This window comes from Polychytrium aggregatum (assembly GCF_025602895.1).
Source record: "Polychytrium aggregatum strain JEL109 chromosome Unknown BJ171scaffold_6, whole genome shotgun sequence".
NCBI lineage: Eukaryota > Fungi > Chytridiomycota > Chytridiomycetes > Polychytriales > Polychytrium > Polychytrium aggregatum.
In genome coordinates, this window is record NW_026516208.1 from 981,152 (window position 1) to 1,006,496 (window position 25,345).

Here is a 25,345-nt window from a genome sequence, read left to right on the forward strand (position 1 = left end):
CGTCCGTTTCATCTCTCCCCATGTCCAAACGCCCGATCGTCGACTATTCCAGCTCCGAGTCCGATGAGGATTGCCCTGCCGATGCTGCTGCTGCAAAACATGATACTCCTCATCCCTCGGCCCTTTCCGTCGCTGCTTCTCCGGCTTCGGACTCCAAACGGGTACATCTGATTTGCACATTGGCTGGCCTTTCGATCTGTCCTCCTGGCTTCCACTCCTTCTGAATGCTCATTCGTCCTTATGTCCCAAGATTCGGATCGATGCCTCCTGTGGCATATCTGCTGATGACGAGGCTCACGGAGCTGAACCCGCCGCCGCCGAGCCATCTGATTCGTCGTGTCCAGTTGGTGAGTCGAATTCCGGCTCCATTTTGCACCGTAGCCACCATTCTGCAAACTGAATCCCTGGCCGATCTTGCTCCTGCAGACCACATTGCCTGTTCGCCTGGATCGAGTGAGCACCAAGGCCGCATCCGATCCGTGCCCCATATCGAAGGGAATTGGGCAACGCATGTGTTTATCTCAGGTTCGGCATGATCTTCGCAATGATCGATCCTCCCCAGCGACCTTACCCTCTTTCTCTGGCAGTCACCCCGACCGATGACTTGCAACTTGATATCGATGCCATCAATACACATGCGAGCAACCGGTGTGGCCAGGCGTATCACCAGTTCGAGCTGCCCCTCCACATCAGCCTCTCTCGTGCTGTCTATCTGAAGGTCTTCCAGATTCCCCAGTTCGCCAGGCTGCTGGGCCAGTCCATGAACCGACACCCAAGGTAGGTCGCTGTCGCCGTCTTGCGGGCCCAGGAGGATCCATCTCATTCCACCGCTCCCATAGATTCAAGGTCGGATTCAACGGCATCTCGCACTACCAGAATGACGACAAGACTCGCTCATTTTTGGCCCTTGATGTCGGTGTCGGCAAATACGAGGTTGGTTCACTCGATGGATCGATTCCTCACAATGACATTGTTCCTAACAATTCCTTGCCCGTAGCTTGGTTTGCTTACCCAGGATGTCGACGCTGCGCTGAGGCAATTTCAACAGCCGGTCTTCTATGAAGTGAGCAGTGGGTCTCGTGCTGCATTATCCTCAGCCATATCCTGTGACAGTAATTCTGACAATGCATCTCTCTGGACAGCCTCCTCGGTTCCATGCCAGCATCGGATGGTCGCTTGGAAGCGAACCATCGGCCGTCAGTCCAGCGCTGGCAACGTCGCTGCGATCTTGGTCTCGAACGCTCTGTCGCTGCTCGTTTGTCGTTGGGCAGATCGAGTGTACAATCGGCAACAAATCGTTCCGCTGGCGACTGCAGCACGCCTGATCCCGTATCCAAAAGCCATTCTCGCGGCGACTGCGACCCATCCTCCATAATTCATGCGTCGTTATGGTGCCCACTATGCGCCGATCCGTTGCTGGACCAAAGTGCCGAGTGATGTTTTCGGTTGCTGGGTGTGGGCAATGCATTCTGGGGCCAATCAGCGCAGCGGATTTCTGACCTCGGCAGTCACGGGGTCGCTGGGGGCCAGGATCGCTGGCCAGATCAGATTCGGTCCTGCTTCTCGACCTCCACCCGATCTGTCCTGCTGCAGCGGGATAAGTGCGTTTGCAGATGCTGCCATTCGAGAAAAAGGCCCTCTTCACCCAGGTCACCTCGCTGTGCTTCCTGACTCCCCGGCTGGTGCTGGCAGGAGTCGGACCGGTGCTCAAGATCTTTGACATCGACAGCAATGCGACGCTGCGCTGCCAAACCGTGCTCAAGGCCGCAAGAATCCACGGAATTGTCCTTCGTGCGTATGCCAGCCTATAGTGAATTCCGACGAACCTTGTGGCATCGCAGCCGCAGAGACACCTCCATGTCTGACAGCCGGATCTCTCTCGCAGATCCCGACAATTCCTGGTGCCCCGATGCTGACTCTGGGGCCGCCCGAGTGATCGTCTATGGAGCCAAGCAAGCACAGATCATCCGTCTCACGATTGCCGGAGGGTACTATCTTCCCTGCATGTATTTACAAACTCCCGAATACCGCCGACTTGCACATCCTGATGTTTGCGTCTCTATATCTCTCAGCGTCTGCACCGCCATGGAGATTGTCTCGACCTTCGACGAGTTCCGGGACTGGATCAAGGATGTTCAGTGGATCACAACCGACAGCACACATGTTGTATCTGACTGATGGAGGGCGACTCGGCAGCCCATGCAACTCGGCAGTTCATGCAACCCGACAGTCCATGCAACGTATCCCACTGCTCATTGGCCGACTCCGGCAGCATGCGACAGGACAGCGCATTGACTCATATCCGTTCTCAGTCTCCCTCCGAGGCCACCGTAGCAATCGCCTTTGCCCACACCTTTGTGGAGATTTGGAACTTTAGGACCAGGAGTCTCATCTACACTGTCCAGTGCGAAGAGCGGTGCATTCTGTGAGTTTGTTGCATCCAATTCGATGCATTTCGCTCCGCGCTGACATCACCAAGAATGTTGACCAGTCGTTGGCGGACCTCATATGCCGGCACGCTTCGTGCTCACCCATTGTTGCGTCGCTGGATAGGTATGCGGCAAAGTTCTTTGGCAATCAGTGGGGCCAGGTGCTTCTTGCGTACGGCACTGTATTCAATCAAGTTCTCCTCTGGAACATCTTTGACAAGAAGGATGACGGCGATGGCAGAGTTGGCAAGAGTCTCGTTGGTCATGAGGTTCGTAAAGCGCTTTCGTTTTGCGAATCTATCGGTACTTGCCTTACTGATGTTGCAGAATCTGTTCTAGGGCGTCATATTTGTGGTGCGCTTCAACAAGGATGGCACGCTGGTAGCATCTGGGTCCGATGATCGAACCATTCGGGTGTGGCAGACGGATTTTGGCACCAAGTACGTTCGATCGGAGTCCCTTTGCTGTCGGTGGATCGCGCGATGCTGGGAGTCCAGATACGGCTCGCACAAATGTTCATAGGATGCCCGCCTTTGTTGAATCGTTGTCGGTTGTGCGTCGGTGGAGCCATGTTTGCTGAAGCAGCTGTTCCATCACAGCACCCCAGCAACTGTGCTATACGGCCACCATTCCAGAATATGGGACTGCCGCATTCTCGGCACCAATCGGGTTGTCAGTGTTGCCGAGGTAGGTTGACATGGCGATCGATCGAAGCTCCTGCTCAGTCGCTGGGAGCAGCAAGCCGATCTGTGCCCCATATTGAATCAACAACATCGTGCACAAGGATGCAACATGCCGGGTCTGGGACTTGAAGACGCAGGAGTGTCTCTGCTGCTGGGAAGGCCACGAAGGCAAAAACATATGGAGCATGGATGTCAGCCCCGACAGCGCCACGGTCGTAAGTATACTTGGCCTTGTATAGCAGTGGCAGTTGGGCATCGGTACTGATGCTGCTGTTCGACCAGGTAACGGGCGGTGGTGACTGTGGTATTCGTCTATGGGATCTTGAAGGGCTGGACATGCACCTGAAAGGTAAGGACCTCGATACATCGAATATGTACATGTATGTGCCGAGGAATGGAGGACGCCGCCCAGCCATCTCATACTCATTGTTGATCGTCTACCGATCCAGGAAACGAGGGCGATCTTGTGACAACAGAACTTCCGCTGAATCTGCCCGGAATCGACGAGGGCTCGGCGGTAAGCAACGATCACTTGCCACTGCAATACGTGCGCTACTCCTCACCACCCTAACCATGTGCTGCAACAGACGACAGCGCTCCCTGTCGCGGATATCATCAAGCACTTTTCGATTGTGTCTCCATCCCTGCTTGTTGCCTCGACGATCTCAGGGTAAGTGTGAATGCTTGAAGTAAATGCATTGGCTCTCTTCTACCAGCGCACTAACTCGATGCTGCTTTGGTCCAGGCACATCCTGCTGAATGATCAATCCGCAGGGACTTTTGGACTGCTCTACCGGGACCCGGGATTTGAAAAATACTCTGTCGTATATCCTTCAAAGTGTGGAAAGATTGTAGTTGCCGGAAATATCGTCGGCGATCTGCTGATCCTGAGCCTGGACAATTCATTTCAGGTGGGTTCTGACGGCTATCGGCGGCATATATGCCGAGGGAGGACAGGTAGCTCGCTCAATGCAGGTAGTCAGCGATGCCGGCTTCGATGGGGTGGCTTTGAATTACTCTGACTCACTCGTCTCTGCTGGCGATGATGATGGCTTGCAGCCCGTGAAAATCAAAGTTCATCATGGGAAGATCTCTGATATTTTCATCGAAGCATCGTCGAGCACCGGTAAGAGTTTCGGTGCAGGTTCACAGCCATGTCAATGATGGCCCCGGGTCTGGAGTTCGCGAACAGTTCCTATTTGCCAGCCATATCAATTGCGGCCTGTGCTTCACTAACCCCCCCCCGCCGTCGCCTTGAGCTGATTCGATATTGACCCATGTTTGCATCAAGACTTTCATATTTTCACCCCATCCGAGTCCAAGTCTCAAGAATACCAGTGGCTCTCGTTTTCGCTCCTCGCACCGACCGAGGTAAGATTTGAACATGAACACCCGCAGGTCTGCTCATCCGCAATCGATAGCTGGCTAACCAGTGAATGCATGCAGATCGGCTTCCACGGAACCATTCTCCTGCCGTCGCATTTCATCGTCACTGGGCTCGCATACTCGTGGGTTCACCAAGTCGTAGTTGCGGGTTCGCGGAGCGGTGCCGTGGCGATGTTTGACACGAGAGCCGTGGCCGCCCTTCAAATCATCTCGTGGGATACTGGCTATGCCGAGGTGGCCAAGTCAGACACAAAACGGCATATCCCGGCCTCGATTGTCCTCCGTCGAGTGCACAAGCGAATGACAATCTCGGGAATACACTTTGACGACCGAGAGCACGGAGGTGGCCTCCGCACCCGGAAGAGCGAGATTCTTGTCTCGACCGCTGGCCGAGATGGCATGTATTGTGTCTTTAGTCTGCGTCGACAGAGCACCGACAGCGACGACGACGTGATGGAGGTCGAGGAGGACAACGATGGCGCAAATGAAGTCGCTTCAGACATGGACTCGTCCGCCGAAGAAGCCGACGGTGTCGAGAACGAAGCGCCGGATGGAGCCGCCAGTGGCTGGGTTATGGAGCGCTTGATACGACGCAAGATCACCAAGGGCTGGGTTGAAAAGGCAGGTCAACGTCTAGCTACGTTCGTGCAGCCGGATCGCTTGGTCAAAGTCCCGACCCGGTCTAACAGCTCTGCCGGGACCGGCAACAGATCTACTCCTACGACGGACAGATTCTACTGGGTGGATTTTTTGACGGACACTACTTTGTTTATAACGAAACCAAGAAATGCCAGGTATGGTGCTCTGGTAGAGCAATGTCAATGGCAGAGTGCAGCGTACCTGGGCAGCATATCTGTGCAGCGTACCTGGGCAGCTCACTGACCACTTGAATCAATCGCATGGGAGCAGCTTCTAGCAGTTGACTGTGGCGGCGGAAATCGGCGATGGGATTTTGCTGCAGTCGATGCCACCCTTGCGAGCATGTCCTTCTCGTTCTACCGCAAGGACAGGGTAAGTTGAAGACGCCGCTCTAAGAGAGCCCATCCCGCCTCACGCGAGCACCCCAGGGCGTTGTGATTTACGTTTGGCTTGACGTGCTCCCTTGCAGGTTGTGTCGCTGATCCGCAAGGACAATCGCATCCCAAGGTTTTCGCACCCAGAACTGCAAAAGAACTATCACGGAATGGAGTCTCGCGTGGTCAAGTTTATCAGTAAGCAGTAGCTGGGTTGGGAGCGCCATGGCCACTGCAGGCGCTTTCCGGTTAATATCCATATCCCTGGGAGTCGGAATATGGAGGCTTGTACACAAGAGTGCCCGCCAAAGGCTCTGCCACACTATCACGGTGGGCGACACATTGACTCGGGAACTGTCCTCCTTGATCAGGCTCGGACACGCAAGGGCGAAGCATTGTCATGACCTCTGGCGAAGAAGGCGAGCTCAGATTCTACAAATGTCAGTGCGGACAGACTCGCAATCAAATCAACCGCATGTGTCGAGCTGTGCTCAACCCAGCTTGTTCCTTGCTCCGCAACATCCACCAGGATTGCCTCGCCAACTGACCGTGCGTTTTGTCCAATGGCCCGCGCAGATAATCCCCTGGTTCATTCGCAGGACCTGGAGCGGCTGCTGACGGTTCGCAAGCATCTCTCTGTAGTTCGAGGAGCCGCGCTGTCAACTGGAACCAGTAAGTCGGTCGATGCAGAGTCCAGCCGCGGAGCAATAGTTGCGACCCAGTGGCACCTAACGAGCCATTGTCCAAAGACGGCCAGCTTGTGCTGTTTACAGCCGGTGCGCGTGAGGAACTGAGATGTTGGAAACTCTCGATCGGACTGGAGCTGGAAAGCGTGAGCTGTGTTGAATGGGCATCCGCTCCGCGCACAAGGCAAGTGCAGTATTTGTATCGACGGGGATTTCCACCATCGTGGACGCTGACAACTTCGTGCCGTTGAATACGCGCGAGTGTTAGGCTGGGCTGGTTTTTGATCTGACACAGAGGAATCTTATGAATGGCGCTGACCTCTGCCACGATGATAATCCCGTCCCTCTCCGAACCCACTTTCTCTGCAGTCACATATTCGAAACGCGCATCATGGATGTCTCCGTCGTCCACATCCCGCACACAAGCTTGCACCTGGTCGCCGGGGCATACTCAGACGCCTACGTGCGGGTACGTCTTGATCGCCAGATGGAGTTGTCGTGGCTGTCCGGAGTCGCCCATGCAGATGAACCTCACCGGCACCACCAGCAGACAGCCGCCTGATATCTGCTCCATGTTTTTTTTCTTTCACAGGTTTGGTGCTTTGATGAACAAACATCCGCATTCTCTATGGTCGCCGAGTCCATGTTCCATGGCCGTTGTGTTCTCAAAGTCAATCTCCAGCTCGTTTGCAACTTGGGAAGATTGGGTATGTCGGTCTCCCCTGCACGAATATCCCATGGCCCGACTTTGTGGTGAACAATGCCTGATCTCTGTCTCCACAGATGCGTTCATGTTCTCTGGAGGAACGGACGGCGTGCTGGCCTGCTGGCACCTCACGAACTTGGTCGAAGGGTAAGGATTACGCGGATCATGTCTACAAACATGCAACCTGAGGCCAAGCTCCGGGTATTGACAGTCGTTACGTCGGACTTCTGCTCGAATGCTACTGCTCAGGCTTCGGAACCCTGATCGAGATCCAGTCTCAATCGATCTCGGCCGGCCATCCTTGTCAGTCAGCGTGCAGCAGTCTGGGATCAACGCGATGCACACCTTGATCGCAGCAGGTAGGTTGTTGGTGGGCATTCCTTCCATGCAGAGCAGCGAATCCACCAAGTGGCACGCATCGACGCAGCTTGCCAGCGAGTCTGAGGCCAGACTGACACTACGTGTTAGTCGACTCTAATTGGAGTGTGGCCAGAAACGGTGCGTCTTGAGCATGGCATCGATACCAACCCGATCGCTTCTGGTTTTAGATTCCATCTACGTTGCCACAGGCGGAGAGGACAACTCCCTCACGCTGTGCCACCTGTCACTTGTCCGAGAAGGCTTTGATTTGGTCAGCCTCGGCTATGCGAGTAGCGCGCATGGCTCGCAAGTCACCGGTAGGCACGCACTCCTGTTGCTCGGGTGGCTTTGGAGCTGTGGCAATGTGAAAGTGGTCAAGCGTAATGGCGGCCACGCGATAACCATTTGGCATCGACTCGCTCTTTCGATTCTGCAGGTGTCCATCTTCAGAGTCCGACGGTTCTGCTTTCCTGCTCGACCGACCAGCGACTCAACGTCTGGTCAGGGCACAATGCGTCAGACGGGCTTGGCGATCCAATAACGCTTCCCGAGACAAACCGGCAGCTCTGGCAACCCACAAGAGCGGCAAATGTGTTCACCCTCGACTTGGTCCAGTCGACTTATCTTGATATCGCCGATGTCACGGATATGGACGTGCTTACACGGGGGTACGTATAGTCATGCTCAGTGGACCGGCGCAGAGCCGATATTGTCGTGGGCTGCGACTCGATGTTGCTGCACGCATCCGATCGCATGGAGCAGACAATCGCAAGTGTGGACCGCAGCTACCGATCGATATACCATTCTAATCCAGTTCCCTCCCCCCATTCGGCGTGTAACTAGCCCGGATGATGTGCAAGTGGCGGCCGTCGGGTTTGGACTGCAATTCCTCGCCCTTCCCCAGTAGCCTGCTTGCTGCATCGAAGCTAATGATCTGATCTCAAGTTCGCAGCCTGCCGCAGCAACCGAGGCAGCAGACGTATTTGGCTTGCGGTGATATTTGTACGACCAGTTCAGGGCGGCTCGTATATTCAATATCACGAAACAGACCATTCTCTCTGAAGCCCCCTGGGCCGTGCTCTTGCCATGTAGTGGCTCTGGAGAGCCTTTGGCAGTTGCGGTTGTTACATCGGCTCGAAACTCTGATGTCAGGTCTGCGTAAGCATGGTGATAAACCACAGATTCGCAGCGGCCGATCGTCCCAGCATCGATGCCAAAAACATACAATAGACAACAGCATGGAGAGCAACGCCAGCAGTCGAGAGGACCACCAGCGTCATTCCAAGGGTCGTAAAGACCACCGCGGAGGCATCAGCGATGAGCCAAACGCGACGAACCGTCGAAAGTCTCGGGGGCAGCTCGAGGTCGTTCCAGAGCCGCTTCTGCCCAAGGAAGAGCATGCCAAGGTCGATCACCACGGCAGCGTAGATCGGGATGAACAGGGCCCATGCGAGCGGCGGGCGCCACGGAGGATAGTAGATGGCCACAAGCCCAAATGCTGTCATGGCCAGAAACAAGGCGTCTCCAAGGAACATAATGCCAATCCAGATCCACATCCCGCGACGAGCTGGGTTGCGCTGCCTCGGCTTGGTCCAGAACGCGTATCGACCACTGTTGCTCACGGGCTCGCTGATAACTGGCGTCACCAGTGCCTCGCGGCTGATATCTCGTCCGCCGAGGTCATCCGGAACCGGGAGCAGCTCCACCGGCTCGCTTTTTGGCTTGCGCGACCTTGCCGATAAACACCGCTTCAACCCGTAGACGGTCGAGTACACCAAGAGGCTAAGCAGAACCGCAAACTCGATGAGTCCGAATAGAACCAGGGTCCAGAGCCAGATCCGATGCCAGCCCATGTAGGTCAGATTGGTTGAGTACAACGTGATTGGGGCAGGAATCTGGTGCGAGACCCAGACATAGATCCGATTGCATGACGCAGGGGCAAAGGCGATGTCGATCCTGCCGTCCTTGGTGTCGTTATTGTAGATCGCCGAGTGCCACTGGATGTTGCTATTGTCGTATCCCGCACACGGAGAGGTCGTGTTGTCGTGCGAACAGTCCGCATAGAGGGAGTCGTTGGCGAACGAAAATATCGGGCACCCGTAGGATACAGCGTACCGGAGCGGAACGGCGGCAAAGCCGCTGGTCAGTGGACCAAGAAATGGGGAGTTGAACAGCTGCATCCAAAAAATCGTTGCTCTCCAGTCTGAGGGGCGCGGACTGATGTACATCTGTGAAGGTGGGGTCGAGACGTTGCGCGAAGTCGTGCGGGCATCGGGCAGGGTGTAGGTCGAGTCGTTGGCCTCGGTATATGCCATCACACGGGTGCAGTTGAGTTCCCGTGTTTCAAAGATGGAGAGCGAGAGGGCCTTCAGCGGGGACAGGATTGCGTCCTGCTCGACGAGTGACTGGATCTTGGTGAACTGCGCCGTAAACGTTTCTGTGATGGTTGCAAGCGCCAGGGCGTGCAGGACAAGTCGATCAAAGCGCATTTGGTTGTCGGTAGCGTTGCCGGAGATGAGCTGGGGAATATTTGAGCGAATCTCCCAGAGCGCTCCGGAGAACACGCCGCTGTCTGAGGAGCGAGATAATGGTTATTGCGAAGCTGGAGCCTTGGTGCAGCACACTTTCAGACAAGGTGGCTCACCCGCATGGATCTCGCCGACCATATCGGCGCATGTCATGTCGTTGATGACGGAGCGATAGGGACGGCCGTTGTACTGGGTACGAAAATCCGGTCGGTTGCAGTGAATGGCCGCAAAGTAGTCGGCCCAACCTTCGTTGAGAGCACCTGGGTCACTCATCAGCCCTTTGCTGCCGTAGATGTAGCTTGGCAGATCCGGGACAAACTTGGCAACGAAGGCGTGCGTCAGCTCATGGAAGACGGTGCAGTCCGCGAGCGCCCAGGAGTACATCGAGTTGAGGCCAAACGCAAAGTAGTCGAACGGCGACTCCATAATCGAGACGCAGCTTCCGTTTGAACAGTCGCGGAAGTCAGTATCGTTGATAAGTGACTGGAACTGTGAATTGGAAAAGAAGGCGTCTTCGTACGATGTCGAGTTGTAGAACACGATCGGAGCGCTGTCATTTTTGCCAAGTCCTTTCGACAGCTGGGTCAAGAAGTCATCGTATGTGTCGTCCGGGCCAGGCGCGGTCTGCATCGACTGGTAATTAACCACGAATCGCATCGGTTTGTCCCAGTGAGTGGCCGTGCGATTGGTGACAGGATCCATCTGGGTGCAATTTGCGCCCGTTCCGACGAGACAGAGGTTGGGGCTCTGGAGCAGGTTGCGCATGAAGGCGACATGCTCGGTGAAGTAGTAGTACGCCTGCAGCTCCACAAAGTTGAGGTAGCGGCTGACATCGGTCTGGGTAAAGTCGACATCTGTGCCCCAGATCTTGTTGTCGGGCTGCTTCAGATTGGGGGCAAACACAGGAGCCTCGGTCCAGAGCATGTGGATATTGCCATCGACATAGCCATCCGCTTCCCAATCCTGCACCAGATGGGAATGGTCGACCAGCATTAATGGCGAGCCACCAGCAGGAGCGACCACAATCCGCAAGCCTTACTCTGTAATAGTCGAGGTATCTGCCATCTGTAGTGAAGTAGTACGGCCGCGTTGCATAGTTGCTCGTGGCGTTGGAGCAGTACGAGTAATCTTCGGTGCAGTTTCCGTTGGCTGTGCCTGCGGTTTGGTTGAAACAGCCATATCGGAAGCAGGTATTGAAGCTTCGGAAGTCAGCCCCAACGATACCCAATCCACCGTTATACTGCGTAGGCGACTGAACATCACGAAGGGCCAGCTGCGTCGCCGGCGTGCCTAGTTGAACCATGTTGGGCTCTGGATATACCAGGCCCTGGTCGTGGGTCGCTGTCGAGAGAGTCGCAAGGATGTTGCCTGTCCGGGCATCAACCCATCGGATCTTGCGAGAAGGAGACGGCTCCGCCAAGTCAATGATCTTCCAGCATGGCACAAGATCGCCCGACACGCTGTCGGCGAAATACAGCTTTTCGGCCGAATAGCCGCTGATCCCCGTGGAGCGATGGAAGGTGTGGGCGCGAGCAAAGGCGAGAGCTTCATCAGCCGAGAGGTCAAAGTCGTCGCCGCTGGCCCTGGCAGCAAGTGTTGACCCCAAGGGCCTATTGTGCTCGCGATGGAGATGATGGCCAATTTCAACGCTTGACCATTGCCCGGAAGGGCGGTGGAACGAGAAGATGCGTTCGGCGCCATGAACACGGATGCCGTTGATTTGGGGACGAATGCGGATGACGGTGTGCTCGTGAACATCGGATGTTACCCAGTCATAACTGGAGCCGTGCGTCATGAAGGAGGGGTCGAGGTTCTGAAACACAGGGGACTGCAGGACATGTGTATCAAACTTGTCGATGGAGAAACCGTCAGCATTCCTGAGGATTCATTGTGGATGGACAGGGAGATGGGCTGGAGATGAGTTGGAGCGAAAGCAGGCAGGCTGTCGAGGAGCAACCAAGGGGAGAGGTGGCTGACTCATGTCAGAGAAGGAAGTTGCGGAGTGGAGAGGATAGCGAAATGGGAGAGGTGTCAATCACTCGGGGGACAAACCATTGCCAGGTCGGAAGTCCGAGAAGCTCATCTGGTTGGAGCTGTCCTGAAGTGGGGAGGGAGGGTGAGTCGAGCCGGACTGCGAGGTGGACATCAGCCGCGCCAGCCCTTACTTTTATGGAGGCCAGTCGAGTGGACGAGGGTGGCCAGGGCAGCCAGGACGAGACCAGCAGGCCAGAGTGGGGCCATGCCTGTGAGACTGGACCAAGGTGAAGGGGGAGACACGGATGAGGACAACGAGCTGGAGAGTGAGGCAGAAGGACGAGCCCGAGAAGGAAAGCTTCTGGAAGGGAGGCTGAGCACGCGAGCAACCCAATGATTGGTCGGAAGAGGCACAGCTGTGGCGGGCGAAAGCGAAATGGGATTCAAGGGATTGTGTTGTATTGGAAGAGTGCCAGGTCTCGGATCAAAATGGGTGCAAAACATGCCGAGCCAGCCAGGGCCAGTCAGGACCAGCCAGGGTCAGCCGCGCGGATGGCCAAGCAAACGACATGCTCAAGAAAACTGAATGGTCAGAGAAGATTGGTGATCAGGAAGGAATGGCGGGTACCAAGCAGATCCGATGCTATGTCTGCATCAGATTGTGCCAGATCCAGGTTGGGTTCGCGCCAGATTCATACAATGTCGGTGTCAGGTCCAGGCCAGGTCAGGATGAAAGATGGATGGGCGTGAGCAAGTGCGCATGGAAGCAGACAGCGAGGCAGACAGCGAGGCGGATTGCACGATCAGGGCGTGGCCTGGCATGGGTTGTTGGTGTTGGAGACCACAGTCAGTGGTGTTGGGCAATAGGTTCCGGCAGCACAGCTCTGGCTCTGGGTCATGAATGACCATCCAGCGTTGTTTTGAGCACACTGGTAGAAAGTGTGCGAGAGCCCGTCGGCCCCGGCAGGTCCGCACAGGAACTGGTTGGTGTTGCAGACGCTGGATCCATATCCAGACACGACGATGCCCCCAGAAGGAACGCATGACTGGTATCCGGCTGGCACGGTGGTGCCGCACCAAGCCGAGCTCGAGCACGATACGGGAGTGTTCCACTGTCCATAGGCACCGCACGACTGGACGATTTTGTTGGTCAAGCAGAGATACTCGTTGGGCGAGCATGTCGAGGTCGTGACCGGGGTGGTGCTGCCCTGCTGCGAAGCGCACGGAGGAGTCCACGAGTATCCCGGAGTGCAAGAGGTCGAGGCCAAGCAGGTGAACGGACCCGTCACGATCGGAGTGGAGACCGAGGTGGTGGCTGAGCAGTAAAAGTACTCGCTGCCGCCGACGCAGTAGTACGATCCAAGCGAGGAGCACAGGGTTCCAGGAGCAGGGTTGGGGGTGATGCCGCCTTGGCCGGTGCTGATGCAAGGATAGGTGGATGTCACGCCAGCAGCCACATTGCAGTATGTCGAGCTCGGACAGGTGATGGCACCGACCCAGGCATTGTTCATGCACTGGAGATACTGCTGCGAGTTGGAGCACGTGTAGTAGCCGTTTGTGCAGGCTTGCTGGGACGATGCGATGGTGAAGGCTGCGAGGACGAGGACGGGACCGTGTGATGTTGTGAGGCGAAGTGGCGATTCGACAGGATTAGCAAACCCGGTGTTCCTTTGTGCATCGTCGATACACGCAAGTCATGGACTGGCGACCCCCAGAGTGGATTCCAGAGTGCAGTCCAGGGTGCAGTCCAGAGTGCAGTCGAGCCACAGCGGATCCTGGAAACCAAACTGCTGCTCTGCATCATCGGCGACCGGCCGGTGCTTCGTCCTGCAAAAACTTACATTCAGCCGACGCCACGTAGCAGGTCTGGCCGTCCGAGGTCTGAAGGGCGACATGGAAGTAGAGCGGGCCGCCGGTGGTGGGCGGCTGAGGAATATTGACGGCGACAGTTCCCTCGCTGGGGGAGGTGATCCCCGAGTTGATGAACGAGCTGGGCTCGAACGGATGATGCGAGACACGAATGGGGGAGGTCTCGGTCGGGTCGCTCGACCAGATGTAAATGTCCAGGATCTTTGAGACGAGAGGGGTGACGGACGTGCTCCAGGAGTACTCGTAGTTGACGGCCTGGATGGAGCCGGATGCGTAAACGATCGAGGAGGTGGCTGGGCCGACAGCGCGGCGGCAACAGGAGGTGTGAGGTGTGAAGTGCAGGGGTGAGGTGCAGGGGTGAGGTGCAGGGGTGAGGTGCAGGGGTGAGGTGCAGGGGTGAGGTGCAGGGGTGAGGTGCAGGGGTGAGGTGCAGGGATGGGCAGAGTCGATGCATCGGTGAGCAGAGTGGTGGCCATACATGTGCGAACATACCAGCCCGCGACTGCACCAATGCATGGCTGCACCAATGTGCGATTGCATCGATGCATCTGTTCGCCCTCCGGGCCAAGTCGAGCAGACACTGCACCACAACCAAGCTGCAATTGTCTCAATCGTCGGCCGCGCCTGTTCTCACACACCCCAAGGACATCCACCACCGCACTCAACTTACAGGTGCTCGCATCGCCCGAGAGATATAGAACAAAGGCAGTGGAGACCGTGGGCGAGCAAGGCGCATAGGTCTCGGCGCGAGCCGGTGCAAGCAGCGCCATGGCGAGCAGGACGGAGCAGACCGAGGAGGCGGAGCCGATCATGATTCCGCGAGACTGGATGAGGGCGGAATGTGAGATATGGGATGCGGGATGTGAGATGCGGGATGCGGGATACGGGATGTGAGATGTGAGATGTGAGATCGTGGGATCGGACAGGGCCAGTCGGGTAGTGTCAGGTGGGTAGCGTCCAGCAGGTAGCGTTGGGTGGGTCAAATGGGATGTCGAGCAGATTGCGGGATGTCGAGCAGATTGCGGGATGTCGAGCAGGTTGCAGGATGCCGAGCAGATTGTGGGATGTCGAGCAGGTTGCAGGATGCCGAGCAGATTGTGGGATGTCGAGCAGGTTGCAGGATGCCGAGTCCGAGGTCGCTGCAAGGGTTTTATAGCTGCAGCCGAGTGCCAGTCCGCATCAACCGCATCAACCGCATCAATCGCATCAATCGCATCAATCGCATCAATCGCAGCAGTCACAGCAGTTGTCTCGGGACGATCGCCGACATGCTCCGCATCGATGGTCCAGAGTCGGCGGGAGCCAGCCACCAACAACAACATCAACAACAACAAAGACGCATGACGCCGAGAGTTGGCATTGAGCGGCCACCATCGAGCGGCCACCAGCGAGCCAACTCACGAGGGACAATGAGGTGGCTCGAGGCATCAGGTGGTGGTGGACAGCTTGGTCCCTGGCCAGGGTGCTGCGGTGGAGCCTCGATGGCTGTGATCTGTGATCTGTGGTGTGTGATCTGTGATCTGCGATCTGTGGTGTGTGGTATTATCAACAGTGGCTGCATCCTTGGCAATGCTCTGTTGTCGACTTGCGACTGTCGATTTCCGGGCACTGTCGGCATCGCCTGCCTGCTTGAGACGGAGTGCCAAACGGGCGACAGAAGCACAGCGGCGGGCTGGCTTTGTGGATCCGGTCCCTGAGACCAACGACCCTGGTGTTGGTTGTTGGGCCAGACCCCCAACAACCCGCCATCGAGTCGCCGTGGGGGTGCATGGCGGGAGGTGCTGTGGTGTGTGTTGTGGTGTGGTGTGTTTTGCTGTGTTGTGCTGTGGTGTGTGAATTGCTTTGCATGATAGTGCTTCATGACTGAGATGCTCTCGGTGTTGATCCATGCAGTGAGGGAACATCATTTGGCTCCATGCGGCGAGGGAACATCATTTGGTTTCATCAACCGGATCCTGAGCATCCGGCCTGTTTCGAGAGTGCATCGTCGTTTCAGTCGCACTCGCTCGCCAGCTGCCTCCACGTTGTGGTCATGGTTCAGGAGTATCCATCGGAAGTGCTTGCCACTTCCTTTGTCAATTCTCTCGACATCCCAACAGCCAAAGGCATTCTGTCACCGCGGATCATACTACCGGACACCACGAGTCCTCCCAGCGAGTTGCCATCGCATCGATGAACGTGGTGTATAGACATTGTGGTGTATTCATGATCCAGATGCTCTGGACGTCGACAGGGGACCCTCCCTTTTGAGCGCTTTCGAATGTTTAAAAAAAATACAAATGTAGGCACGTGAAGATATCCAAGGAAGAGTTGCTCAATTCAAGATTGATCTGTATCGCTGTTTGTGGCAACGATGCAAGTTGATCTTTGTGTTTTGGACCAACCGACGCATATGCTTTGCCCATGGTTCGGTGATTGCTTGGTTCATCGAAAGGGAGAGCGGGTGGGCCAGCTGGATTCGGCTCTGTCGAAAATGGACGCCTTTCGTATTTGTAGGCACAGCCCTCTACTTTAGCATCCTGACAGAATCCAGCGTGGCCACCAGGAACTTCACTAGCGACAGATTCTCGGCTCGAAGCTCTGGATGATGGATTGACGTTTGGTGTTAGCAATCTGCAAACAGGACTTGGTCCCAACAATCTCGACTATTGCGACCCTTCATCGCCACGATGCCGATTTCTACTGCTGTTTTCGGCCAAGGGGTGCATGGCGCTTGTCGGACTGATACTCACTTTCGAGCTCGCTGCTCTCGGCCATTTCCCTGTGCTTCTGTCGCAGCTCCATTGCCAAGTTGAGCGATTCCTGCGGCAGCTCGCTCGGCAACGACTTGAGCAGATCCTCGGCACTATGGTGGCGCCGGTGAAGATGCGAAGAAGAGCTCTTTGACTTGAGTCTCGGCAGGCCGTACCGATCTTCGATACTCCTTCGTTCACTGTCTGCTCCGGCAAGCTCGCCGGCGAGGCTGTTGTCGGAGCGCAAAAGCTGGGTCGAGAGATAGTTGCATTCCTGCTCGAGCTGCTCCTTCTCCATCACCAAGGTGTTGACTGCATCGCGCAATCGCTCAATTTCCTCGGCCTCGGTCCTGGCTGATTCGCTAGAATTGAGTGCTCGTTCGTGGTCGAGAGCCTCCTGCATCTTCTGCAGATCGCGTGTCAGCTTTCAAGTCGAGCAAACCACGAAAGAAACACAGAGGGTCAAAGGTTAGCAAACATACCCCGTCGACCCAATCCGCTTCAGCCTCAGACAGTTGCGCCACCGAGTCTGGACATCGAGCTGCTCAGCCCCGCCCGATCGCTGGCCAAAGGTCGGCTGCGATCATGATTTCCCCCCGCCAACTCACCTTCTCGTTATGCAGACGCAGGTTGTTGAGCATCAGTGTCTTTGGCGCTCGCTCCTCGAGCTCGTGGTTCAAGGCAATCTGGGCCTCCTTGGTGTTGGCATTGACTGCCCGGAGCTCATGGATCGTTTTCTCAAGACCCTTCCGCTTGGTCTCCCAAGTCTCCTTGTCGGCGGTGTACGAGGCATCGAGGCTATTGTAGGCGTCGTTGAGCTTCCGCACCTCCTTGTCCTTCTGGACGAGTTTGGTCTTGAGGCCGATGATTTGCTCTTCCAGGTCGCCGATTTTGGTGAGCTGGTCGGTTGACGATACGTCTTGGCTCGTGGAGAGCTGTCGATATTTCTGCAAAGCCACCACAGTCAATCGTAGCGACGGTCAGAAGGGTTTGCCGACGCAGACAGCAGCGTATGTCTGTGGGGCTGGATGCCGGTCATCGGGAGGTGGCTATCTCCGTGACCGAGAGAAATGCCAGGGAAAGCTTGCCCTCTCTTTGGGATCAAAGTGGGGGCGGGGGCCTCACCTGTCGCCATTCCTCTGCAAGTGTCTGGGCGAGCTTGGCTTGCTCTCTCTGCTCTTCGATTTCTTTCAGGAGCTGCGGTGCGCACAGAGGGCCACAGAGTTCGATGGGACGGGGAGGGTGGAGGTTGGCGTTAGGACCAGCACCGACGGATGAATCCTCGGCGTCTCACATCGGCTCCAGGTTCGCCATGGGCTCGTGGGACGTCGTACCTCGCTTTTCTCAACTTCGAGGTCGGCAATGCTCTTTCTCATCTGCAGCTCGTCCCGCGATCGGCTGGCATCGTCGTCATCGTCCGGGACGGGTGTTGCGCTCTGGGAGCGGTAGAGGCCCGAGGGACGCCGGCCAGGGCTCTGAACTCCACAGAGGTTGCAAGCAGGGCGGTGGTCAGGATGGGATGGCTTCGATCGGTCAAAGTTTCGGCCAACGCCAAGACTCTGGATCAAGCAGAAGACCAACACACAGCTTCCAAGCCACCAGGGCTGGACAGCATCGCTTCGGAAAATCGCTTTGGTCTACCTGCACTCTAGTGGAGCGAGTTCGCCGGACCGGGATAGGCTCGGCGACGTTGTTCTCGAGATAGACGGGATCCTCTTCGGCGGGCATTGTCGGGCAATGGACTGGCGAGAGGGGAGGCGAGCTGACGGGAGACAACGACGGGCGACAGCGACGGGACGAGCGACGGAAGAAGAGGGATACTTGAGGGGAACGAGCGCCCGCACCAAGTGAAAAAACGGCCATGCCCCAGAAACCCGCCCAACCCACCGGGTCGCACAACGCGGTGGCAGCGCCGGTGGCAATGCAGTCTCAAAAATCTATTTTCAACGACAACGCCCCTCTGACAACACAGGCGGGATGAACGATCTGCCAGGCCGCCGGTGGTATGGACAAGGGTGAGCGTTTCAGCGGGTGGTAGCAGAGGGCAGGAAGAATCGCAGCTGGGGTATTGGCTCACACACAGTCTGTCTCTGCGGGCGAGACAGATACATGTCGATGCCGGTGTCGATAGGCAAAGAACTGGATAAAGATCTGGGCGGAGGAGGTGCATGGCGGCGTTAGCTCTGTTGCAGCTGATGCGGCATCAGCATCGCCATCAGCATTGGCATCGCCATCGACATCGACAACTTACAATTCCATCAAAGAGCAGCGTTCCGGCGCTGCCGAGGAGCCAAGGCACATTGCGGGCAAGGTACTCGGGCTCGAGCGAAACCAGGAGAATCGACATGCAGTACGTGACGTTGCCGACGGTGCTGAAGAGGAACATGAGGAGGGAGAGACCCTCGCATGACTTGTTTCTGAAGTTCTCGACGATCTGGGGTATCCGAGAGAGAACTGCGAGAGACACTGGGGGTCAGCCGTTTCCTGTGCATAGCACAAAGGCAGATCGCTCGGCGGTGTGCACACAGATGGAAGAACTGCCGCAAAGATTGCCGAGCGCATACCATAGAGAATGGCAGAAAGATAGCCCATGAGGTTGGCCATATACAGGGTATCCTCCGGAATGTCTTCCAGTATCGACGACTGGGACAGGAGGCAGAGACGCTTGGGTCAGAAGGGCTGAAGAAAGCCGACAAAAGCTCTCGTTGGGCCGAGTTTGCTGTGCAAGCCAGCATCCACGGCGGCTTCCGTGCTGCATCGCTCACCTCAAAGACCCTGCCGGAAATCGCTGATCCCGGAGTCGCAGCCGACTGAGACAAAAACACCAGGCCCGTCAAGACAATAGCGGTCCGAGTGGCAGCGGCAGCAGCATGGCTCCCGGATGGCACCGATGGATTGTTGGTCTGGTAATTCGGATGGGGCTGCTCAGGAGCCTCTGCCAGCAGCCGAGTGCGGTCGTCCACAGCAGCGTCGGCTGAGACCAAAACGGGGTTGCTGACAGGACGGTAGCGGACGTACTGCCAGAGGAGGATGACGTCCATGAACAGGTAATAGATGGCCAACCCGTACTAGCGGAGGGAAATCGGCGAGAATAAGCATATGGGCGATAGTCCTCCTGTGAGTGGCTGTGAGTGGCTGTGCGTCCGGCCGACGCTGCCATTGCCGTTGAGAAAGCGTCCATACCACGGTCAGGATGAGTTTGTTCATCAGCGAGCCGATCAGACTAAACAAATCGCCGAGCATCCAGATGATGACGAACATCAGCGAAAGCCCCTGCGTCGATTTCCGGCAGTAGTTTTCCCAGATTTGTCTAGCGTTGGGGAGGAGAGCGTCAATGAGGACATCTGGGAAGACGGAGCGAGCAACCACAAGCCGAACAAGACTAGAGCGGCGTGGGCAAGCGATTCGGACACGGCTCTCTGCAAACTCATCGACAGCAGCAGCAGCAGAGCCGGAGGATAAAGACGGCAGGAGACGTACGGAGTGTAGACGACGACCCAGCAGCTGACGGAGATGGCACCGGCGATGGACGCGGCAAGCGGGACTTGTTCCTGAGAGATCATGGCGGACGGGGCGGACGGGCGGAGGCTGAACCGGATGCAAATGGGGCCTTGGGCTTGGCTCTTGGCTTTGGATGCGGATGCGGGGATATGTACTTGGGGGACTGGGACTGGGACTGGGTTGGGACTGGGATGTGAGCCAGATGCCGTTTTAAATCGGGGGAGGGGTCTTGGATTGAGCGATGGAGTTGGACAGAGGCGCTGGACTCGGCGGTTTTGTCCTGGGACTCGAAAAAAGATGCGATGGGCGGATCTCGCCCTGGGTCGCACACATCTCGATGCTTGCTGGCCAGACAAGGCGGGCAGAACGAGATGCTGCGCATCAGCTGGGGCGATAGTGCATGCGGCACTTGCCGGGGCGGTGGATGGGACGCCGTATCGCAATTTGGCCATCGGTCAACAAAAAAGCCGGCTGTCCTGTTGTTATTGGGTCCAGCGTATCTCGTCCCGACACGCTGGGCGATTGCATTCTGGTGACCCATCCCATCGCACAGATCCGCAGCAACACAGGATCCAGCCGTGGGGCAACCCGATTCACAATAGTGAGTATATTGAGTAGGAATCCAAAAACATACACCGGATCAGTGCGGCAGGCGGGGCAAAGGAGGAATGATATGATGGACTTTGCCAGGGCGCACACACAGCCAGTGAGAGGTCATACAGCTCGTGCAGGGCGGACGGACGGTGCAATCAAGACATGGTACATGAAGGGGTTATGTGATAGAGGAGTGGGTTGCCGAGAAATGGCGGCGCGGGAAGGGGCAGGAGCGCCACGACAGTAGTCCAAGGTATTTAGAGGTTGCCGCGGATGGCCTGCTCGCCCTCGATGGACTCGAAGAGAGCCTTGAAGTTGCCGGCGCCAAAGCCCTCAAAGTTGCGGCGCTGGATGATCTCGATGAAGAGGGTGGGGCGGTCCTCGAGAGGCTTGGTGAAGATCTGGAGGAGGTAGCCGTTCTCGTCAAAGTCGACGAGGATGTTCAGCTTCTCGATGATGCTGAGGTCCTCGGCGATCTTGACGGCCGAAGAGGCGAGGCGGACCTTGAGGTTGGTGTAGTACTTGGGCGGGATCGACAGGAACTCAACACCGCGGGCGCGGAGGTTGCTCACGCTGTTGATGATGTCCTCGGTGCGGATGGCAATGTGCTGGGCACCGGCGCCGCCGTGGTAGTCGACGTACTCCTGGATCTGCGACTTCTTCTTGCCGACGGCGGGCTCGTTGATGGGCATCTTGACGACCTCGTCGTAATCAGTCATGACGATGGAGCGGAGGGCAGAGTACTCGGTGGTGATCTGCTTGTCGTCGACGGACCAGAAGCGGTGGAAATCAAAGGCGTTCTCGTACAGCTCGCAGGCGGGGATCATGCCGTTGTCGGGCTGGTTGCCGACGACGTGGTCGACGCGGAGGAGGTTGGTGGCGGGCAGGAAGCCGTTGATGGGGTCGCGGCTGATGGGGGCGGCAAAGTTGGGGAGGAAGGGGCCGGTGTAGGCGTTGCGCTGGACAAAGGTGTGCTCGACATCGCCGTAGGTGGCAACGGTGGCCAGTACGACGGTGCCATCCTTGTCAGAGATTTCATAGGGAGCACGGATGGACTTTGCGCCGCGCTCGATGGCCTTCTTGTAGATGCCACGGGCGTCGTCGACGGTGAAGGCAATGTCTGTTGGCGCAGAAAAGCACGGAGGGTCAGCACCAGGACAGCCAGGGGATCACGGAACACAGTCGCGAGCATGACCAGGCGGAGCAGCAACGAGCTGTGCACACTGCCTGGCGTGAGTGTGGGTGTGGGTGTGGGTGTGGACTGGGCATTTGGTGCTCCCGTATTCGCGGCAGGCACAGCATGCGAAGGCTGGTGCAGCAGGGGAGAGCGCCAGGATTCATCACTAGAGGTACCAGCAGGCAACAGCAGGCACAGGCCACATACCCTTGACGGCATCGCCGTGCTTGCTCAAAAAGTCATTGATGATCTTCTCGTCGGGGTTGAGGGCCGACTTGAAGACAAAGGTCAGGTCGTTCTGGCGGACGGCGTGCGAGGCGTACTCGCGGTCGCCGGTCTCGAGGCCGCGGTAGCCGCAGCTCTCGAAGCCGAACTTGGAGACGTACCAGCCGGCGGCCTGCTTGGCGTTGCCGACCCAGAAGGTGATGTGGTCAAAGCCATAGTAGCGGCCAACCTCGGGGCGGGGACCCTTGGGAACGTTCTCGTAGGAAGTCATTGCGAGCAAAGATCGAGACTGGGAGGCTGGTCAGCGAGCGGAAGAGTCGAGAGCAAGCAGAGCTGGTGATGTCGGCAGTTGAATCCGGGAGGAGGACCAGGGATTTATAGCCCAGCGACGGCGGCTGGTGCCGGAACAGGGCTGGTGACGAGCGGTGTAACGATCGGAGAGGGCGAAGGGAAAGGTTGGGTGTTTTGCCTCATCTGCCGCACACCAACAAACACGGGCAGAAGAGCCGCCCGGCGCCAGTTCTGCCTGGGATCAAGGTGAGTCACCTGGGCGGGGCACAGGCGAGGCAGGCGAGGCAGGCGAGGGCAGGCGAGAGGCGGCGAGAGGCGGCCGAGACCCAGCGAGGCGATGGCGACCACCCCGCCGCGCTTGTCTCGCCGCGCCACCTGCCCGCCGCATGTGTGTGTGTGTGGAGAGGCGAGACCAAACGAGGCCAGGCGAGATGCAGGGCGAGATGGAGGCGACATCCCTCCCGGCACGGCACGCAGTCTCGAATGATCGAGAAAGGTGTCAGCAATCATCCGGCATTGCCAGCCAGCGATTCAGCACATCAACATCAGCAGCAACATCAGCATCAGCATCAGCAGCAGCATCAGCATCGGCAATACCGGTGCCCACTTCCCCCCAACACGGTGCCCATCCGTCCACCAACCCCCCCCTCTGAGTCATTCATCGGTCGATGATTCACCCGGCATCGTCGCTATCTAGCCTCAACTTTGCCCACCACCCGGCGAGACGCATGTTCCCGGCCCGATCCCGGCAAAACTCCTCGGGGTCTCCTGCCGCCTCCCCCCACACCCAGTGAGCGATCATGCGCGTCGGTCTTCGTGGGGCCCATCGAACACAGGTTTGCCGCTCCGCCCGTCATCGCCATGCGTTCTTCTCATGCTCCAGTTGCAAGTACTTGTCCCATCGGTGGATCGGTATATTCAGAGCTCTGGCTGTTTCCAGACACCGCGCCGAACAGAGTCGCAGCGCAATGCGCTTCTACTCTTGCTTTTCGAGCAGCTCGAGTCGGCCCATGATGACGGCTTTACTGTTGAGAGGGAATCAGAGGGGACCACAAGGATTCAGGACACCAAGTTAGTCGCTTAGCAGCATGATCGAGCGACGGCGTCTGTTGTGCAGGTTTGGGCGAGGATGCTCGCTGTGCAAATGCTCACTCCCCAGAGACGCAGTTGGGATTGGCCATCGGGCGCTACAGACCTCGTCTCCTGGATCTCGCCTGCCAGGAACACTTCATCCAGTATCGAATACACCTGTCACGCAGTCATGCACGGGTTAGCAATCCGAGGCTCTCGCTGTCCGCTGCTTCCAGGGCGCCACACAGTCCTCGGACTTCTCACTCCTGCGATCTATACCTTGTAAAAGTTGAAGACCAGATCCAGCTCGCAGACGTTGCGGAAAAAGGCGTCCAGAACCTCGACAAAAAAGTGGATGCCTTCGAGGTACACCAGGTCATTGTCGTTGATGTCCACGCAGAAGCAAAAGAAGAGTCCAGCGTAGCGACGATAGACCATCTTGTAGTTGCGGAACTGTGACCGGCCAGCGAGAATCGCACGCGGTATTAGATGGATGTTGGGATGCAGTGCAGTATCTACGATTTCTGCTTGTCCTGGCGAACAGGATCGAGGCGGCGAGAGTCGTTCCGTGCTAACGTCGACCAAGACGGATATCCGGTCGCCTCTGGATGCCCGGCTTTCATGCGCCTCATCGAGCACGTAGGCGACTACTGGTACCGCAGAGACTCAACCCTTTGCACTTGCAGTGAGCCCTCTAACATTGTTGGCCGAGATTGCATGCCTCGGCGCGGTGCTCATGCAGCGCGGCAGGTGAACATTGCCTCCGATACCTTCCAGGACGCAAGACGATGAAGAGTCGGTTCGCCCATCCGAGTTTCTATTGCTTCCGTCTGTTCTCTACCCGTGTCCATCCATGTCTTCTCCGAATTCCTTGAATGACTTCCCTCGTTTCCGTGCACATTCGCTCCTGTTTCCGTGCATATTTGCTCCTGTTTCCTTGCATGGCTTGCCAGTTCCTTCCCGGTCCTGCACCCAGAAGCGCGCCGCCCTCTCTTGGCCTCGTGCCCGCTGTGCATATCGATACCTCAACAAAGTTGGATTGGTGCTTCTGGTCGCGAGCGGCAATCAGCTTGTGGACTTCGGCCTTCAGCTTCTGACGCTCCTCGTCTTCGAAGGGCATGTACCATTTGGACAGCCGTGTTTTGCCTTGTCGGTTCTGAACGAGGATAAATCGAATCTATGTCGGCGAGCCGGAGCGGATGGCGAGCCGGAGCGGATGGCGAGTGCGTTTGTTAAAGTGAAGGGAGGCCATGGATGCTCCGCGATGTTAACGCCAGGGTCGAGCGAACAGCCAGCAAATAGCAACCGACGCCAGCCGGACGGCCCTCGCCTGTTCGCAGGCATATGCCTCACCATGGCAACGATGCTCGAGTGCTTGCTTGTTCCTTCTTTGCTGTCGACTCCCGTCTGTTTCGGCTGCGCCTGCGATTGCTGCTCGGCTGCCAGATGCAGGGGTTGGACGGGGCAGAGCTGGATCAGGCCCTTCTTCCTTCCGTGTTGCGCCCATATCGGCGCTCGACCAGCCCAGGCCTCACACCCAGCCCGCTCCCATCAAAGCACACCATCGCTGCCCAGCATCCGCACGCACGGCCCACCCTCTCCGTCGTCTCCACCACGATCATCGGCCGTCCGCGGGGCATGTCTTGGGCCTGCTCTCGCTGCTGTCGATGGGCCTGCAATGCCGCTGGCTGCGCCACGCACACTCCTTCTGCCCAGGACGCCCCCGCCGCCAAACCCGACCGCACAAAACCCGGCGGCTTTCCTTTGATCTGACCACCTGCCCCCCCCCGGCCGCCTCTGAAGCTGGCTGCCCCTCCCAGCCTGCCCACTCCGACCAAGCAACCCTCTGACCGGACGCAGGTAAGCGGGCTGAAGGCTGTGTGTCGGTCTCTGCGTTTGTAGCCGGTCCTCCTGTTTCGTTTGTGGCCGGCCTTGGTCCATCGCCGGACAAACGCTGCCCGAGGAGGAGCCAGCGATCGCCGCTCTCAAAGCCTGTCGCCTGACCATACGTGAGGCCACGGTGGCCGTCATCCATCCACACATCTGCACGTCTCCTGCGACAGTCATGTCCAATTCACAAGTGGTAATGGGCGCTCTCGTCCTGCTGTTTCTCTCGCTGT

At 57.3% G+C, this 25,345-nt stretch overlaps 8 protein-coding genes across 8 annotated transcripts; 2 read left to right on the top strand and 6 right to left on the bottom strand.

The window, feature by feature from the left end:
* Positions 1-5: 5 nt before the first annotated feature.
* On the top strand, positions 6-1,404 carry BJ171DRAFT_492349 (uncharacterized protein). The gene is made up of 7 exons (XM_053109814.1): positions 6-161; positions 251-347; positions 427-525; positions 588-777; positions 840-933; positions 998-1,063; positions 1,143-1,404. Exons 1-7 carry the CDS (start codon positions 21-23, stop codon positions 1,323-1,325), a joined length of 870 nt encoding a protein of 289 aa, XP_052970089.1. The 5' UTR covers positions 6-20; the 3' UTR covers positions 1,326-1,404.
* Positions 1,405-1,581: 177 nt separating this feature from the next.
* BJ171DRAFT_259478 (uncharacterized protein) lies at positions 1,582-8,291 on the top strand. Its single transcript, XM_053106768.1, has 28 exons — positions 1,582-1,791; positions 1,886-1,988; positions 2,073-2,163; positions 2,313-2,425; positions 2,554-2,698; positions 2,769-2,869; positions 3,029-3,116; positions 3,214-3,327; positions 3,395-3,461; positions 3,562-3,629; positions 3,700-3,782; positions 3,858-4,023; positions 4,172-4,238; positions 4,404-4,483; positions 4,559-5,119; positions 5,209-5,292; positions 5,408-5,509; positions 5,607-5,709; positions 5,883-5,951; positions 6,088-6,183; positions 6,261-6,381; positions 6,567-6,666; positions 6,790-6,904; positions 6,981-7,050; positions 7,153-7,262; positions 7,452-7,580; positions 7,700-7,931; positions 8,107-8,291. The coding sequence occupies exons 1-28, from the start codon at positions 1,614-1,616 to the stop codon at positions 8,168-8,170; spliced, it is 3,420 nt and encodes a 1,139-aa protein (XP_052970090.1). The 5' UTR covers positions 1,582-1,613; the 3' UTR covers positions 8,171-8,291.
* On the bottom strand, positions 8,107-12,076 carry BJ171DRAFT_259476 (uncharacterized protein). Its single transcript, XM_053106767.1, has 5 exons — positions 11,957-12,076; positions 11,844-11,889; positions 10,831-11,668; positions 9,908-10,754; positions 8,107-9,835 (listed from the first exon to the last, which is right to left on the bottom strand). Exons 1-5 carry the CDS (start codon positions 12,030-12,032, stop codon positions 8,412-8,414), a joined length of 3,231 nt encoding a protein of 1,076 aa, XP_052970091.1. The 5' UTR covers positions 12,033-12,076; the 3' UTR covers positions 8,107-8,411.
* A 144-nt stretch (positions 12,077-12,220) lies between these two features.
* BJ171DRAFT_596420 (uncharacterized protein) lies at positions 12,221-14,404 on the bottom strand (the record flags this gene model as incomplete). Its single annotated transcript, XM_053114678.1, has 3 exons — positions 12,221-13,356; positions 13,607-13,927; positions 14,305-14,404. 3 exons carry the CDS (start codon positions 14,402-14,404, stop codon positions 12,569-12,571), a joined length of 1,209 nt encoding a protein of 402 aa, XP_052970092.1. The 3' UTR covers positions 12,221-12,568.
* Positions 14,405-15,813: 1,409 nt separating this feature from the next.
* Positions 15,814-18,193, bottom strand: BJ171DRAFT_492355 (uncharacterized protein; the record flags this gene model as incomplete). The annotated part of the gene is made up of 6 exons (XM_053109815.1): positions 18,008-18,193; positions 17,701-17,841; positions 17,492-17,563; positions 16,975-17,313; positions 16,367-16,790; positions 15,814-16,214 (listed from the first exon to the last, which is right to left on the bottom strand). Coding segments are annotated over exons 1-6 (1,132 nt in total), but the record flags the coding sequence as incomplete, so codon positions are not given.
* A 46-nt stretch (positions 18,194-18,239) lies between these two features.
* On the bottom strand, positions 18,240-20,148 carry BJ171DRAFT_455983 (uncharacterized protein). Its single transcript, XM_053108302.1, has 6 exons — positions 19,847-20,148; positions 19,550-19,676; positions 19,132-19,434; positions 18,931-19,009; positions 18,618-18,820; positions 18,240-18,517 (listed from the first exon to the last, which is right to left on the bottom strand). Exons 1-6 carry the CDS (start codon positions 19,927-19,929, stop codon positions 18,440-18,442), a joined length of 873 nt encoding a protein of 290 aa, XP_052970094.1. The 5' UTR covers positions 19,930-20,148; the 3' UTR covers positions 18,240-18,439.
* Positions 20,149-20,456: 308 nt separating this feature from the next.
* Positions 20,457-22,193, bottom strand: BJ171DRAFT_596423 (Glyoxalase/Bleomycin resistance protein/Dihydroxybiphenyl dioxygenase). The gene is made up of 2 exons (XM_053114679.1): positions 21,846-22,193; positions 20,457-21,581 (listed from the first exon to the last, which is right to left on the bottom strand). Exons 1-2 carry the CDS (start codon positions 22,132-22,134, stop codon positions 20,719-20,721), a joined length of 1,152 nt encoding a protein of 383 aa, XP_052970095.1. The 5' UTR covers positions 22,135-22,193; the 3' UTR covers positions 20,457-20,718.
* Positions 22,194-23,044: 851 nt separating this feature from the next.
* Positions 23,045-24,986, bottom strand: BJ171DRAFT_492358 (putative clathrin coat assembly protein ap17). Its single transcript, XM_053109816.1, has 5 exons — positions 24,579-24,986; positions 24,250-24,402; positions 23,505-23,678; positions 23,350-23,402; positions 23,045-23,179 (listed from the first exon to the last, which is right to left on the bottom strand). The coding sequence occupies exons 1-5, from the start codon at positions 24,579-24,581 to the stop codon at positions 23,131-23,133; spliced, it is 432 nt and encodes a 143-aa protein (XP_052970096.1). The 5' UTR covers positions 24,582-24,986; the 3' UTR covers positions 23,045-23,130.
* Between the last annotated feature and the right edge of the window lie 359 nt (positions 24,987-25,345).